This window comes from Strigops habroptila, chromosome Z (genome assembly GCF_004027225.2).
Source record: "Strigops habroptila isolate Jane chromosome Z, bStrHab1.2.pri, whole genome shotgun sequence".
Classification (NCBI taxonomy): Eukaryota; Metazoa; Chordata; class Aves; order Psittaciformes; family Psittacidae; genus Strigops; species Strigops habroptila.
In genome coordinates, this window is record NC_044302.2 from 11736104 (window position 1) to 11748516 (window position 12413).

The 12413-nt window shown below is 35.8% G+C and overlaps 1 protein-coding gene across 7 annotated transcripts in view; it reads left to right on the plus strand.

The window, feature by feature from the left end:
• LOC115601377 (transcription initiation factor TFIID subunit 4-like) overlaps window positions 1–12413 on the plus strand; it is a 144969-nt gene that overhangs the window by 80351 nt on the left and 52205 nt on the right. Inside the window, exon 14 of one of the 7 annotated variants that reach the window (XM_030471298.1) lies at window positions 6373–6717. The exons of 5 other annotated variants lie outside the window; for them this stretch is intronic. In XM_030471298.1, the coding sequence (XP_030327158.1) occupies window positions 6373–6528 (156 nt within the window). In that variant the 3' untranslated portion in view covers window positions 6529–6717. Of the gene's footprint in view, window positions 1–256; window positions 1781–6372; window positions 6718–12413 lie in introns of those variants that run through there. One more of the 7 variants, XM_030471302.1, reaches the window with a different exon arrangement.

Consider the following 12413-nt stretch of genomic DNA (forward strand, 5'->3'; position numbering starts at 1 on the left):
TTAGTGTATATATGCTGCCTAGCTCTTGTTTAATTAACATGAATATTTATTTTTTGTGACTGATTAGAACTGTTATTTTTAGCATTCTAAAAGCAAATGTTGTTTTACTGATATGAGCTAAATGAACAGCCCTTCTTAAATACCAAACTATTTTTATACTTGATACATCTTTAAAATACAAAGAACACTCTTAATATTTATTTATACTTGCTATCTAGAAAACAAGGTCTTAGAACTTTGTTTACTCCCTCACTAGAGTTACATACAAATTTGAATGCACTGTGTGAGAAGGATTATCAGTATCATACTGATGTGTTGTGCTACCTCACGAAGAGCCATGTCAGAATTGTGAGTCTTTGTATGCAGGTTGTTTATAAGCACAGATGAATGAGGCTGCGTATCTTCGAGAATGGGAGCTAGTGTGAAACAAAATGGGACAGGATAGGAACAAGAAGGCAAGCTGTCTAGTCAGGCACTGTTTGTTGTATAGCTGAGGTCTCAGTCTAGAAGAGGCATTTGGAAGATAGCAGCCTTCAAATTAACACAGCAGCAGTGTGATTTCTTTTAGATTTTGTATGACAACTGTATTTGTACTGATGCAGTCTGCTATTTGAGACATTAGCAGCTATGTATGCAAGTGAAATATAGTGATTGTTTTACCTGGCTACCAAAAGGTTCCCATGTGGCTCTCTGAGAATCTGGGGACATTAAACAAGTAAAAGTTGTATAGACTTGTAAAAGTTGGCTTTTCCTTTCAGGTTGCTTAATTGTTTTGTCACTTTTCCCAACAAAATTTTAAGTAACTATGTACTCTAATATTCAAATAAAACTAGTGAGGAAGAATCAAGACCCATTTTCAAGTTAGAGTTTAGCTCTGTTATGAAATATATTTGGTTTGGTTTTTAATGTGTCCAAAAGAGGAATACCTGTTACAAATTCTGCTCTACTTAATGGGTTTAATTTTTTTAAAAAGCTGACAAGGGGCTAGGGAAGGATAAATCCATCCCTGTGGTTTACATTGACTTCCAGAGTGTATATTCATGGTGGAGTCCTGCCTAATAAAAGATTGTTGTAACAAGTAGTCTCTCATTATAAAGCAACAGGACTACTAAAATATGAATTTCCAGAACTTGAGTTTAGAATGGCATAAGCTCTTTGTAAAGAATTTCTTTAGAAGGCGACTTTGCTTTTCTGAATCTCACCAAAATACTCCAACTGCAACTTTCTGTTGTAAAATGAGTTCTGCGACAGCGGTGTCTGCCTTCCACTGCGGGAAAGTAACAGGAGAATTTGCAGCCCTTCAAGTTGCTTGCAGTTTTCTTTCCATGTCTGTAGGAATAACTAGTGCTACTGCTTTTGGATTTTGAGGCACTGCTAAACAAGTTGGAGGGTGGCAGCCCCCTTTTTCTAATTGCTTTTGTGTGCCCAGACAACAGACCTCAGTGAAGAGATAAGGCAACTGTTTTCTTCCACCTTTGTGGTGTGAGATTTGTGATAAGGATGGCTTGGCTTTGCTTCTCCTGAGTACTGACAATTGCATCCAGAGGTTCCAGGAGAGGCAGTGAGGAATACATGCAATGGTACTTCCTTTTCTAAAAAAATCTTTTTATGTAACTAAATGTATACATATATATATGAAATCAGTTTGCACAAGGAAGATGTCAAGGCTGAATTCCCCGTTCCTCTTCTGCCTCACTGGTATGTTGTCTAAATATCTGTCTTCCTTAGGTAGAAACAACCTTGTGCTTAATTTGTCACGTTGGCACAGCCAGAAAAGAGGAAAGGGGAAGGAAAGAAAGGAAAGAAAGGGAGATGAAGAAAAGAGAAAGGAAGGAAAGGAAAGGGAAAAGTGTGTGGGAGAGAAGCAATATTTTCATTTGGAGCAAGCCATAAATGTGGAAAAATCACAACTGTTTTATCTGAACACTGCGACAGATTTACTTCCCTGTTGATCTGGCAAAATAATAGCGCTTTAGACTTCAGAATATGATTGCCTATTTAATAAGCAGAGGGCAGCAAATGTCAGCTGTGTCAGCTTGTCAGAAACTGAGGAGTTTGCTTGGACAACAATCTAAATTATTATTTAGTTGTTTTGTCCCTTAGTCAAGCCTGCTTTGCTCTATAGCTTGTAAGGAGAGGTCAAGGTGTACTTAGGCTTCAGCCTGCAGGGCAAGTTTTCCCCCATCCTCTGTATGCACATTGGTTTCTTACCCCAAAATAAACCTGAATTGAGGGCTTTAATTCTGCCGCTGAGCTAACATGTTTGTAAGCCCTGTTTGGCAGCCCTGGAGCGCCCGAGGCAGCACACAGCTGCCAGCTTTCATCTGCCCCCAGTTTCTCCAGGCGCTGCCGTCACATGAGATGACCTAAGGGGATCGAGACGCACCTACTAAATCTTCTGTTCCTCTGCCCACTCAGTCTGGGTGCTGCACATTGCACCGGCAGCAGGCAGCTGGCCATCAGCAATCAGCTGCATACCTCCTGCTGACAAATCTTCAGTCTTTTCTTTGTGCAAGGCTCACATACAAAGGTCTACCCGTGGTCCCCACATCTACTTCTCGGCTGTAGTCTGGAAGGGTATTTGCATGTTCTGTCATTTTACAGTGGCAGGACCTTGTTTCAAATGTATATGTTTTGTAGAACACACTGCGTTTCATAAAATCCATGACCTGTTTCTAGCCTGTTAGTAGAATATGAAAGAATTCATGGGAGCAGAGTTAAAGCTGAAGTTGGAGCTGTAGTAGTAAAATTTTAAAGAGTAATTTAAAACTTCCTTACCAGCACATTTTTTGAGAGAGTTAAAATATGTACATGCAATATTTCTGTGTATCTCCAAGTAACTTATAAGATACCCAAGACATAAATTTTCACAGATCTCTTCAAGAATATTTTATTTATCTGATTATAAAATCAGATACAAAGGAATAATCTGATTCTGTAAATGTGCTTTGTAAAAGTCTCATAATTTTTGTACAAGGCTCGTCAGCGTCTCCTATCTGTCTGTGCTGGGATGTTAGTATTTATGTTTATGTACTTACATATGTATGTATTTATTGTGGAGTAATGGGAACATTAGCTTTGTTGTCATTTTCAGGTAGTTTATTATGGTAGAGTTATAAGGAATATTTAAAATGCTCAACAGCAGAATAAAAAGTGTCAATTTTGATGTAGTAAATACTAAACATTTCTGTCTGTAGCTCAGTTATCTGCATGCTCTTCTCCTAAACTACAAGGCTGGTGGCTAGTCAGTAATGTGTAGAGGTCATGAAAAGTGTGTTGGCATCTATTCCCTATTTTTAGTTTAACCTTGTCATTAAGAATACCTTTGTGTCAGCCTGTGAGTCTCCCAATAGTTACATCATCTTAGTTGTAACATACTGCTTAACATACCCCGAAAAAGTAGTTTCCCCTTAGGAACAGTATTTTTAAAAATGAATAAAATGTATTCTTGCCATTCACAATGTAAACAGGATGATTGTTTTTCCCTCAAGTATGTATTACTAAAAGTAGATACAGCTATGTCTGAAATGTACACTTGAAAAGTATCACTGTGTTTGTAACCTTATTAGGCAGTTGTGTAATTATTTGCAAGGCTTTTATTTTCATTTAGTGTTGAAAATTGTTCGAATTGGAGGTTAACTTCTAGTTTTCCAGAGGAATAGTCAGAAAGATGAGAATGGGATTTTCTGGAATGGGAAAGTACATTATATATTTGTGCTGACGAGTGTCTGTACACTGAGGTGTTACAGCTTCCTTAAAACTGATATCTCACTATATGTAGGATTGAAGGGAAGGGAATTGAAAACCACTATGATGCAATTACAGTTCATGGGTTTATTGACTCTGCACAGCCATAGGAAAACCTAAATAAGCCATCTGAAATACAGAGTAGGCTTCCTTACACTTCCGTGTCCTTTCCCTTTGCAACTAGTAAATCTATTTATGTTCAGAACAGGCATTTATATCCTTTAAAAAGAAGTAAGAGAAATCTTCAGAAATCTACATGGTGTTCATCTTGTTTTTTTGACATACTGTCAGGTTTTTAAGATGATTTTCACCCTGCGTGGTCAAAAGCCATATTCACATGTTAAGGTGTATCAAAATCTATAAATTTCCCCAAAAGTAAGAATAATTAAAAAAATAAAAAAAAAAAAAAAAAAAATCTCTTCTGGAAGAAGTGCTCATACCTGGCAGACATGTCAGGCAAGTCAAGTAAGTTTTAGGAAGGTGTCACATATACCAAATGGGAAATTAGAAACATGAAAACTTAACTTAGGTGTTAATTGTACGCAGGAAGACAGGAGAAAGGGAGAATGTTGACTTCGCTACAAATATAATAGAAGTGAGATTGATGAGAACAGAAAACATTTTAATGAGAAATAGGATAATTTTGTCTATTTATTTTCAAAATCCATGTTTAAATTTTTGTAAAGTTTGTTTTCATAAGGTGCCCATAGTCTTAAGGCAGCCCAGCACTTTGTGGCTCTAATTGACATCTGCCAGCTCTGGAGAAGTGAGATAAGCTCCCCAGTGTAGGGTACCTGTAGAATACGTAGGGGTATCTGCTGTATCTTACTATGACAGGTGATAATTAAGAAAGTTATTCAATATACATTATTACTTCACTGTATATGCTGCTGTTATAATTAAGTAAAGCACTTCTTCCTATTTTGAGGCAGAATAAATTCAATATTCAACAAAATTGTTCTCTGTTTTAATCGTGTTATGTCATTAGCAACTGCTGGTTTTTCCTTCTTAAGGAATATGTTGAGGGAATTTACTGTTTACTGGGGTATGTCAGAATACACAAATACAGGATGATTTTTTCCCCCTTCTAAGAATATAAATTGTTTACATCTTTTATATATTTTACCCTTTTAATGATCTAGGTGATCATTAAAAAGGTAGATAGAATGATATAGACCTCCAGCTTTCATGGAAAATACCTGAAGAACATGCAGCGACACTAACTAACCCTAAAATTTCTCTAATTTAGTCTCAGATTGAAAACTTGTACATTATTTTAGGATGCAGAAGTCAAACAATGCTCTGGATTATGCTAGAGATGTCACTTCTTGGAAGAAAAAGGTAACTTGAGGTCATGAGAGACTGGCATGGTTTTCAGAGACCAGTTGTTAATCCCAGTTTTGTCAAGGTTTAATCTCAGTAATTTACACTGAGATAAAACACACTTCACTGTTGAGCTAAACTTGTGTGTGTGTTGCATGCAGTCATAGTGCTCAGTAGAAGGTGCTGGGTTTCAGTAGTATGTGACAGCATTCTACTCTGTGTTTTTTTGATGTTCTGGGTATAGAGTGATTATAACATATATTTTAATATTTTGTACATTGTCATGTTATCTAAAATGCCTATATTTCGTAAATTTGTCAACTGATGCTTCTGTGAACATTGCAATATGTGATGATTTCTGTGATCTGCTCAGTTATACAAAAGAAAAAAATAATAAATGTACATTTCATAAATATGTAATTTTAACTGAGGCATTAAAAATAATTCCTGAGTAAAAAACACTCATCTGCCCAACTATGTATGTGGAGACGTTATTTCTGGCTAAGTACTGAAATTTGAAAAACAAACCCGGTAAATCTGATGGAGAAGGAAATGTCTGCCTGAGCAGGCATGCCGACATGAGAATGCTGAGAACATGTGGTAGACTATGTGGCAAATAGGAGAATGATCTGACTGTTTCATCTCAGAGATTTTTATTTTTGCCCTGTGTGCCTCGTTGTGTGTTTTTACTCCTGTCACTTTTTAAAATATGAGTTCCTCATATTTAAAATATTGGAAATTGATTTCTTCTCTGTTACACCATTGAGACTCTGGGATAACTTTATTGACATCGGTAGCAGTATTCAAAACAAACAGAATTTGTCTGTCTGGTATTAGACACAATCTCATATCAAAGCATCTCTTGTGGACAATTATGATTTCTTGTTATCAGCTGCATTTAACGTTTTTCCTTAAATGCAGAATATTTTTGTGGTTAGATATATATATAATAATTGTGTTTACTTCTACCATTTAATTGAAAAGCAACTCAAAATTTTGTGATTTTGCATTGATTTTTTTGTTTTGCATATTTAGCATGTATTTCCAATCTCCTTGCTTTGATTTTGGTATGTAAGATGCAAAGAAGAAAGCTTTTTAATGCACCAAATCTATTTTCTCTTTGCAGTAGTTTTGCATTTAATTACAGTTGTCTTTGATAATAAATTGTGTGCCAGAGTTTGTAGTATATTTTATAAAGCAAAGTCCTTTGGTGAGTTGGTTACTGAAACAGTAAGCGTTTGTGACAGGTTGTTTGCTGAATACTTCCTCTGTGCATATGGCAGATCATAGTTCAGTTGTTAGCAGATTATCCATTGTACCTTGATGTTAAAAGAGGATACTTCTCAGCCTGTGTTTAAAGCTCTTCTGCACTGTCCTAAGAATGGTTACGTTGAGTGGAATCTGAGAGAAGATAGGGGAGGCTCACATGCTGAGAAAGGAAAAAACCATAGCAAATAGCTTGTAGTGATTTTAGGTTTCTGCTCATGATCTCTGATACTATCTATTGTGGATATTCCCACTGAACTTAAAACAGTTTTGAAACAGTTGATCAGTTCTACAATAGAATCTTATTATATATTCTTCAAATTTATACCCCCCAAAAAAGAATCTTTAAAAGCATGTAAAACCCTTTATTACTTAGGGGCCAGTATTTTAATCTCATGTTTTTAAAACTGGACTGATCAGAAAAGTGAAGGTGGTTTTAGACATCAGTATTTTGAACATTAATTTTAGAATGTAAGGAAATTCTTACCCAATTAGAAGAGGAAAGTCAGAAATATTTCTTTTCAAGATTGTGAGGAAGAGGAAGCTGTAATGAGAGGAGAGTCTGTAGCCTTACTCACTTAGTCTAATGTACCAAGGAATAGAGACTGAAGAATATAGTGGAATTTTTCTGTGAAGAATTATATTCCACTGTTGGTGATACACATTTTAGACTTGTAATAAGTTGAAGGATTGTTAAGATCTAAATCAAAGGTTCAATTTGCAATAAATGGAAAATGAATTAAACCCCCATGTGTTTTGGAGATGGCAGAGTATTTTGGGGAGAAGAAGAAGGAAGAGTGGAAGATTTAAAATATTTTACTTGAAAAGATGAATGTAAGGAGGAACATTTTAGATCATCTCATTTCCTTTTTAATGCAAATCTGATTCTTTGATTATTCACTTTTATTATTTATTTTTTCTTTTACAAAAGTTAGAGATTATTACATATTGGGAATGTAGGCATTTGTATAATGGAATAATAAAAGTGCAACTATTGCACTCGTTTTATCTATTGGTGAAAAAGGATTTCAAGAAAAAAATAATTCTGAATAGAATTAATTAAGGGATTCTGAAAGTCCTAAGCTTAACGTAACTGCAGTTCTTTAAAGCAGAAAATGAGAGAAAACAAATAATGCCCCTTAAGCAGATGCTTACGTAGGATAGCTACTCTTTGATTTTGGAGAGGTGGTCTGACTTGCAGTTGGAAACCTTGATTTATTGTGTTGTTATTTATATCTGCAGTAAATGAGGAATAAGCATAAAACATGAAAAGGGAAATTAGATATTATGCTAGTTCTCTTACTTTTTTTATTTTATTTATGTGAAAGATGCATATTTTTTTTTAATGGTGTGCCTTTTGTTGACCATATCTGTACGCCAGGTCTGCCTGCTTGTTTCCATTGGCTTGTCATGTTCACTAATTAGGGAACTGCTGCATGATTCACCTTGTTAATTAGAGGGACTTGCACACAAAGGCCCTTCGGGCAGTGCGAAAGAAGAGCCTAGCACTAGTGCCCTGAGAAAGCTACAGCCTGTGAAGTAATTCTTCTCATCTACCTTCTATTTTTTATTTGAAATGAATAAATCATTGAGATTTTCCTTGTGGAGTGAGAATGCAAGAATTCACATCTTTATAAGATGTAAATTATATGTGATCAATAGAAGGGGATGACTACTGTATTGTACTTACAAGATTCCCTAATTTACTACTTGTCAGTGTATGAAAAATTTCTTGAAATATTTTGTCCCCACACTGTGGTATGTTGTTGCCTTGATCTGCAGGAGAAATGAGAGGTAGCGGTTTTGCTGTAGTTAAATCCAAAATAGAAAAGATGTAGATTATTTAAATTTTGAGGTTGTTTTGCATCCCCAGTGGAACTTCCATTTTGCAAGTGAACCCCCAGCCCTATTCCCATGACTTTTAAGAGGGAGAAAGGACGTGGGCATCTGGCTATTTTTGTTCCCGATATTGCTCTGCCTCAAATCTCACTTTGGAAAAGAGTAGCATACTCACTATGCTGCGCATTCTCTAGTTGAATATAGTTTCAAAATAAAATTGTTTTTGTCATGTCACTTAGACTTGATAAAACCACAATCCAGACTGCAAAAAAGGATATTGTGTTAAAAGTGCACAACCAGTCTCTACACTACACATTTCCCATCTGTTTATGACTTCAGAAATTAACTTCAGTGCCATTCTCTTGAACTATTTGATTAAGATTACTTATTACAGCCAAATGATTTTTAGTAGATTGCTACATTTGCCTCATTTCCTCAAATGAGGCTAGCAGTTTCAAGATGCAGATTTCCCATAAGAATGTGAGAGGACTGGTATCAAAATCTGGGCATTTTCTTTTGGAATAATCTAGTTAATAAAGCCTCTTACCAGAATTTCTGATTAACTAGTATTTAAAATGCACTTAAAATTTCTGCTATTTTGAAGTTTTGTGGTAATGGCATATAGGCAGAGAAATTTTACCGAAGATTTTTTTTTTTTTTTTTTTTTTTTTTTTTTTTTTAATGGGCAAAATGCTTCAGGTTGACTTGAGATTTTATGGTATGACTTCTGTCACTCTCCACTTCCACAAAGCTGAGATCTACCTGTGTACCTTGGTCTTCAGTTGACTCCATTGATGCACTAACCAAGAACATACATTCCCTATGTTTTTGCTACAGTTCTGTTGTACTGGTTCTTAATTATTTCAGATTTCAAGTGTGTGCCAGACATGGAATTGAAATAAAAGTAACGAAAGGCCATGCTATGCTATCGAAACTCGTGATGCACAGAGAAGATGTGCAGATAAAATTCTTGATTGGAGTCTCATAGTACTAGTGAGGAGTTGTAGCGGCCATGGAGAGCTTTCAGTATCCAAGAGCTGTTGTATTACTCGGATACAATGAAAGATTCTTTAAGGGGTATTTTCAGAAATGTTTCTTTCAAGGACACTTCGCCATCTGAAAAATAGAGCCATTGGTTCTTGTTCTAGTACAACCTTTAACACTGTGTTACAGTGGACAGCATAGCCTTTGGGAGTTACTGCACGCACTCCAGCTGCAGGTGTGGGGAGCTGGTGGAAAGCTTGGTTGTGAGGTTCATCTGACCCTTGTGTTTTCCAGTGCATAATTTTTAAAAAAGTAAAGCATATTTTCCTCACTTTTACTAGTTGAGTTAGCTCCCATTATCCCAGTGTTTCTGTCAGACCTCCCTATCTAAAGCCACAGCTCAACAAGTTTTCTACTCTTTGTAACTAGTTTGTAAATCTAGACATGACTGTCATTCATACATGTTTTCACTGTATTTTATATTCCCAAATCTTCATTAAAATATCTATTCTGGAGCCCTCACACAGTGTCTCACTTCAGCTGGAAAGGAGAACATCCTAGAAATCTTGAGAGGATAGTAAACCCCCACTTTGATTAAAAAAAGACCTGGGAAAAGATGTCAATCGATCTTTCTCACCAGTTCCCCAGAAGTGAGGATATTCTTCTGTTGCTTGCACTTAAATTAAGGAGCCTGTGAGTAAGCCATCAAGCTTTTTGACAGGTTTTCTTAAGTAGTCTTATTTATACTGTACGAGTATGTCTCGTTTCCTTTGAAGAACAGTTTGAGAAGATTTGTAATTGTCCATTCTTGTGTTGCTTCGAAATAAAATTAAGACCAATAACAAAAAATAAAATAACAGATCTTAGGGAATTTTTTTCAGAACTTTTTCTGATTTACTACAAATAAGTTACTGGCATCTCAGAAAGTTGCCAGCTATAGTAATATTGATCCTGCCAGTTTTCTGTGCCTCAGAAACCCTTTGTTCAAATGATCTGTATCTGCTTAGTATAGAAGAGCCTACATAGTTAGAGAATTCTTTCAGAGAAATTTGAGACATATCTTTGTTAAAAAAAGTATTATACCTTGTATTACTATAGATGGGAATATGAAGCTCAGGAGATGGCTGGACAGCTGCAGAAATAAATGGTTTTAAGTTAAACTAAAACAGTGCATTGTATTTGGAAAATCAAAAAGGCAACCAATCAGAATATATAGAATTAACCAAAAGAAGTTGACAGATACCTATAAAGAGCATTAGTTGATTAAAGGGACTAGTGGGGTAAGAACTTGAAAATATTTGGGGAATAAAATAGTACTAGAGATGAAGTATGTTAAAAAATTACAAAACTTCTTAAAATCACTCTTAAAATTCTTCATGCTTCTGGTTTTTTGTCAGCTGTAAGTAAGCTTTTAAGGAGACTTCCAAGAAAATTAAACCTACAAATATGAATATATATATGAATCACTTCAGACAGTATGTGATCTGAGTATTAAGGAAATAAAATTGTAGTTTTACTGATAATTATTTTAAAAATTGCATTTAACTCAGTAATGTACATGACTGGAGAAAATTACAATTAAGGCAGCTTTTTTCAGGGAAAAATAAAGATGAAAGGCAAGATGCACTGTTTTCTGTATCAGAAGTTTGACATACATAGTGTTCAAAGTAATAGGGCAAATGTTAATGAAAAATTTGGATAAACTTCTACACCATAATGAAATTAGATGTCACAAACACAAATGTCTATTGTAGGAAAGAGACTTCGTCAAAAGTACTCCAGTTAAGGTTCCAGTACTCTATTCAGATGCTCATTATTTTGAGAAACACTCATCTTGGGGGCTGAAACGTTCCCAGCTTAGTCTTTGCTCAGGATGTTTTTTTTCAAATACTGTGCAATAATTTTTGACTGTTGTTAAAACGAAAAAGAGAAGGGGGGAAAGAAAAGGAAGAAGGAAAAAAACCCAACGCGCACACACTTTCAGTAAACTAAAATCTTGATCTATATCAGATAGATGTACAGCCGTTGCAGGTGAGGATCAGAGCTTTCACGGAGTTGTGGGAGAGCACATGTGGAGAAGTAGCATCCAGCTTTGTATTGTAGAATATTAGATATAATTCGGTAGAGCTGTGAGTGTTTAAGTGTATCACAGAACATGTTCAGTGCATGATTTATTGTTACGCATGTAAAACTTCTCTGATATTGCATTATTGCAGTGCCACTTCTAAACTTTAGCTTCTTTGGACTAGTTTCTTACCAGCCAGTGTGCTATTGCTGTAGGAGTTCTGCTGACCTTTAGAGACTTCAGAAATGCAAAGGAGAGGCAGAAGCACAGCATGGGCAGTCTGCAGACATTATCTCTTTTTCAAGACACGCTCTCTGATGTTCGCTGATCCTTCTTGATCATTGTCCTGAACTTGTTTAGGTTACTGCCAGCATTTTTAATGAGTTTCATTTTTTAATTGCACCTTCTGTTGTGGGTGTCTTAGGACGTGTGTAATGGTTCCACATTTCAGGCCCTCCTCTGTAAAAGAGGTGTTTTTCCAGGGGATGTAATTACTGTCTGAGACTGATAGATATATGTCGCAGAACCATCAATTAAGACAAGCTTTTCCCAGCATATGACCCTCTTACCAGGAATTAAACCGTCCATCACAAACAGAATTAGGAGGGATCTCCATTGATGCCTATTGGCTAGAAATCAATGCTTAAATCATTGTTTATATGATCTTGCTTTCATCAAACATTTCTGCCATTTAGTGCTCTCTTTTGCCCGTTTCCTGTTTGATGTTCATTCCTGGCTGTCTTCATTCTTGTTTATGGTTTACTGTCTGTCGATATTTATAGCTTCTGTTGTGCTGTTAGTCTCTTCTTGGTCCTCTTTTCTTCTTCTGAGGTGGTATTTCTGAACTAATTTGGAAATTGAAAGTAGCCAAAATCTAGTGCTTTGTGGGCTAAGTCAGCTCTGAGCCTATAGAAACTTACTTTTACAACTTAGCTTCTGTTCCCTTATCAAATCCTGTACTGACAATATTTAAACATACTTGAATACTTCCTCAAGCTCTTAGTCCTTCTTTATCTTCACAATCATTTCTGTGTCTCTGTCACTGGGTTATTTTCCTTCCAAGCCAAAATACATACCTGATTTCTGCCTGTAGGTAGATAAACACGTCTTTGACCCCTCCCTCTTCTCCCTTGTATTTTAGAAGGTATTTATATGTAGGCTTGAATTGTTAAGAGTTCCAGTCATCCTC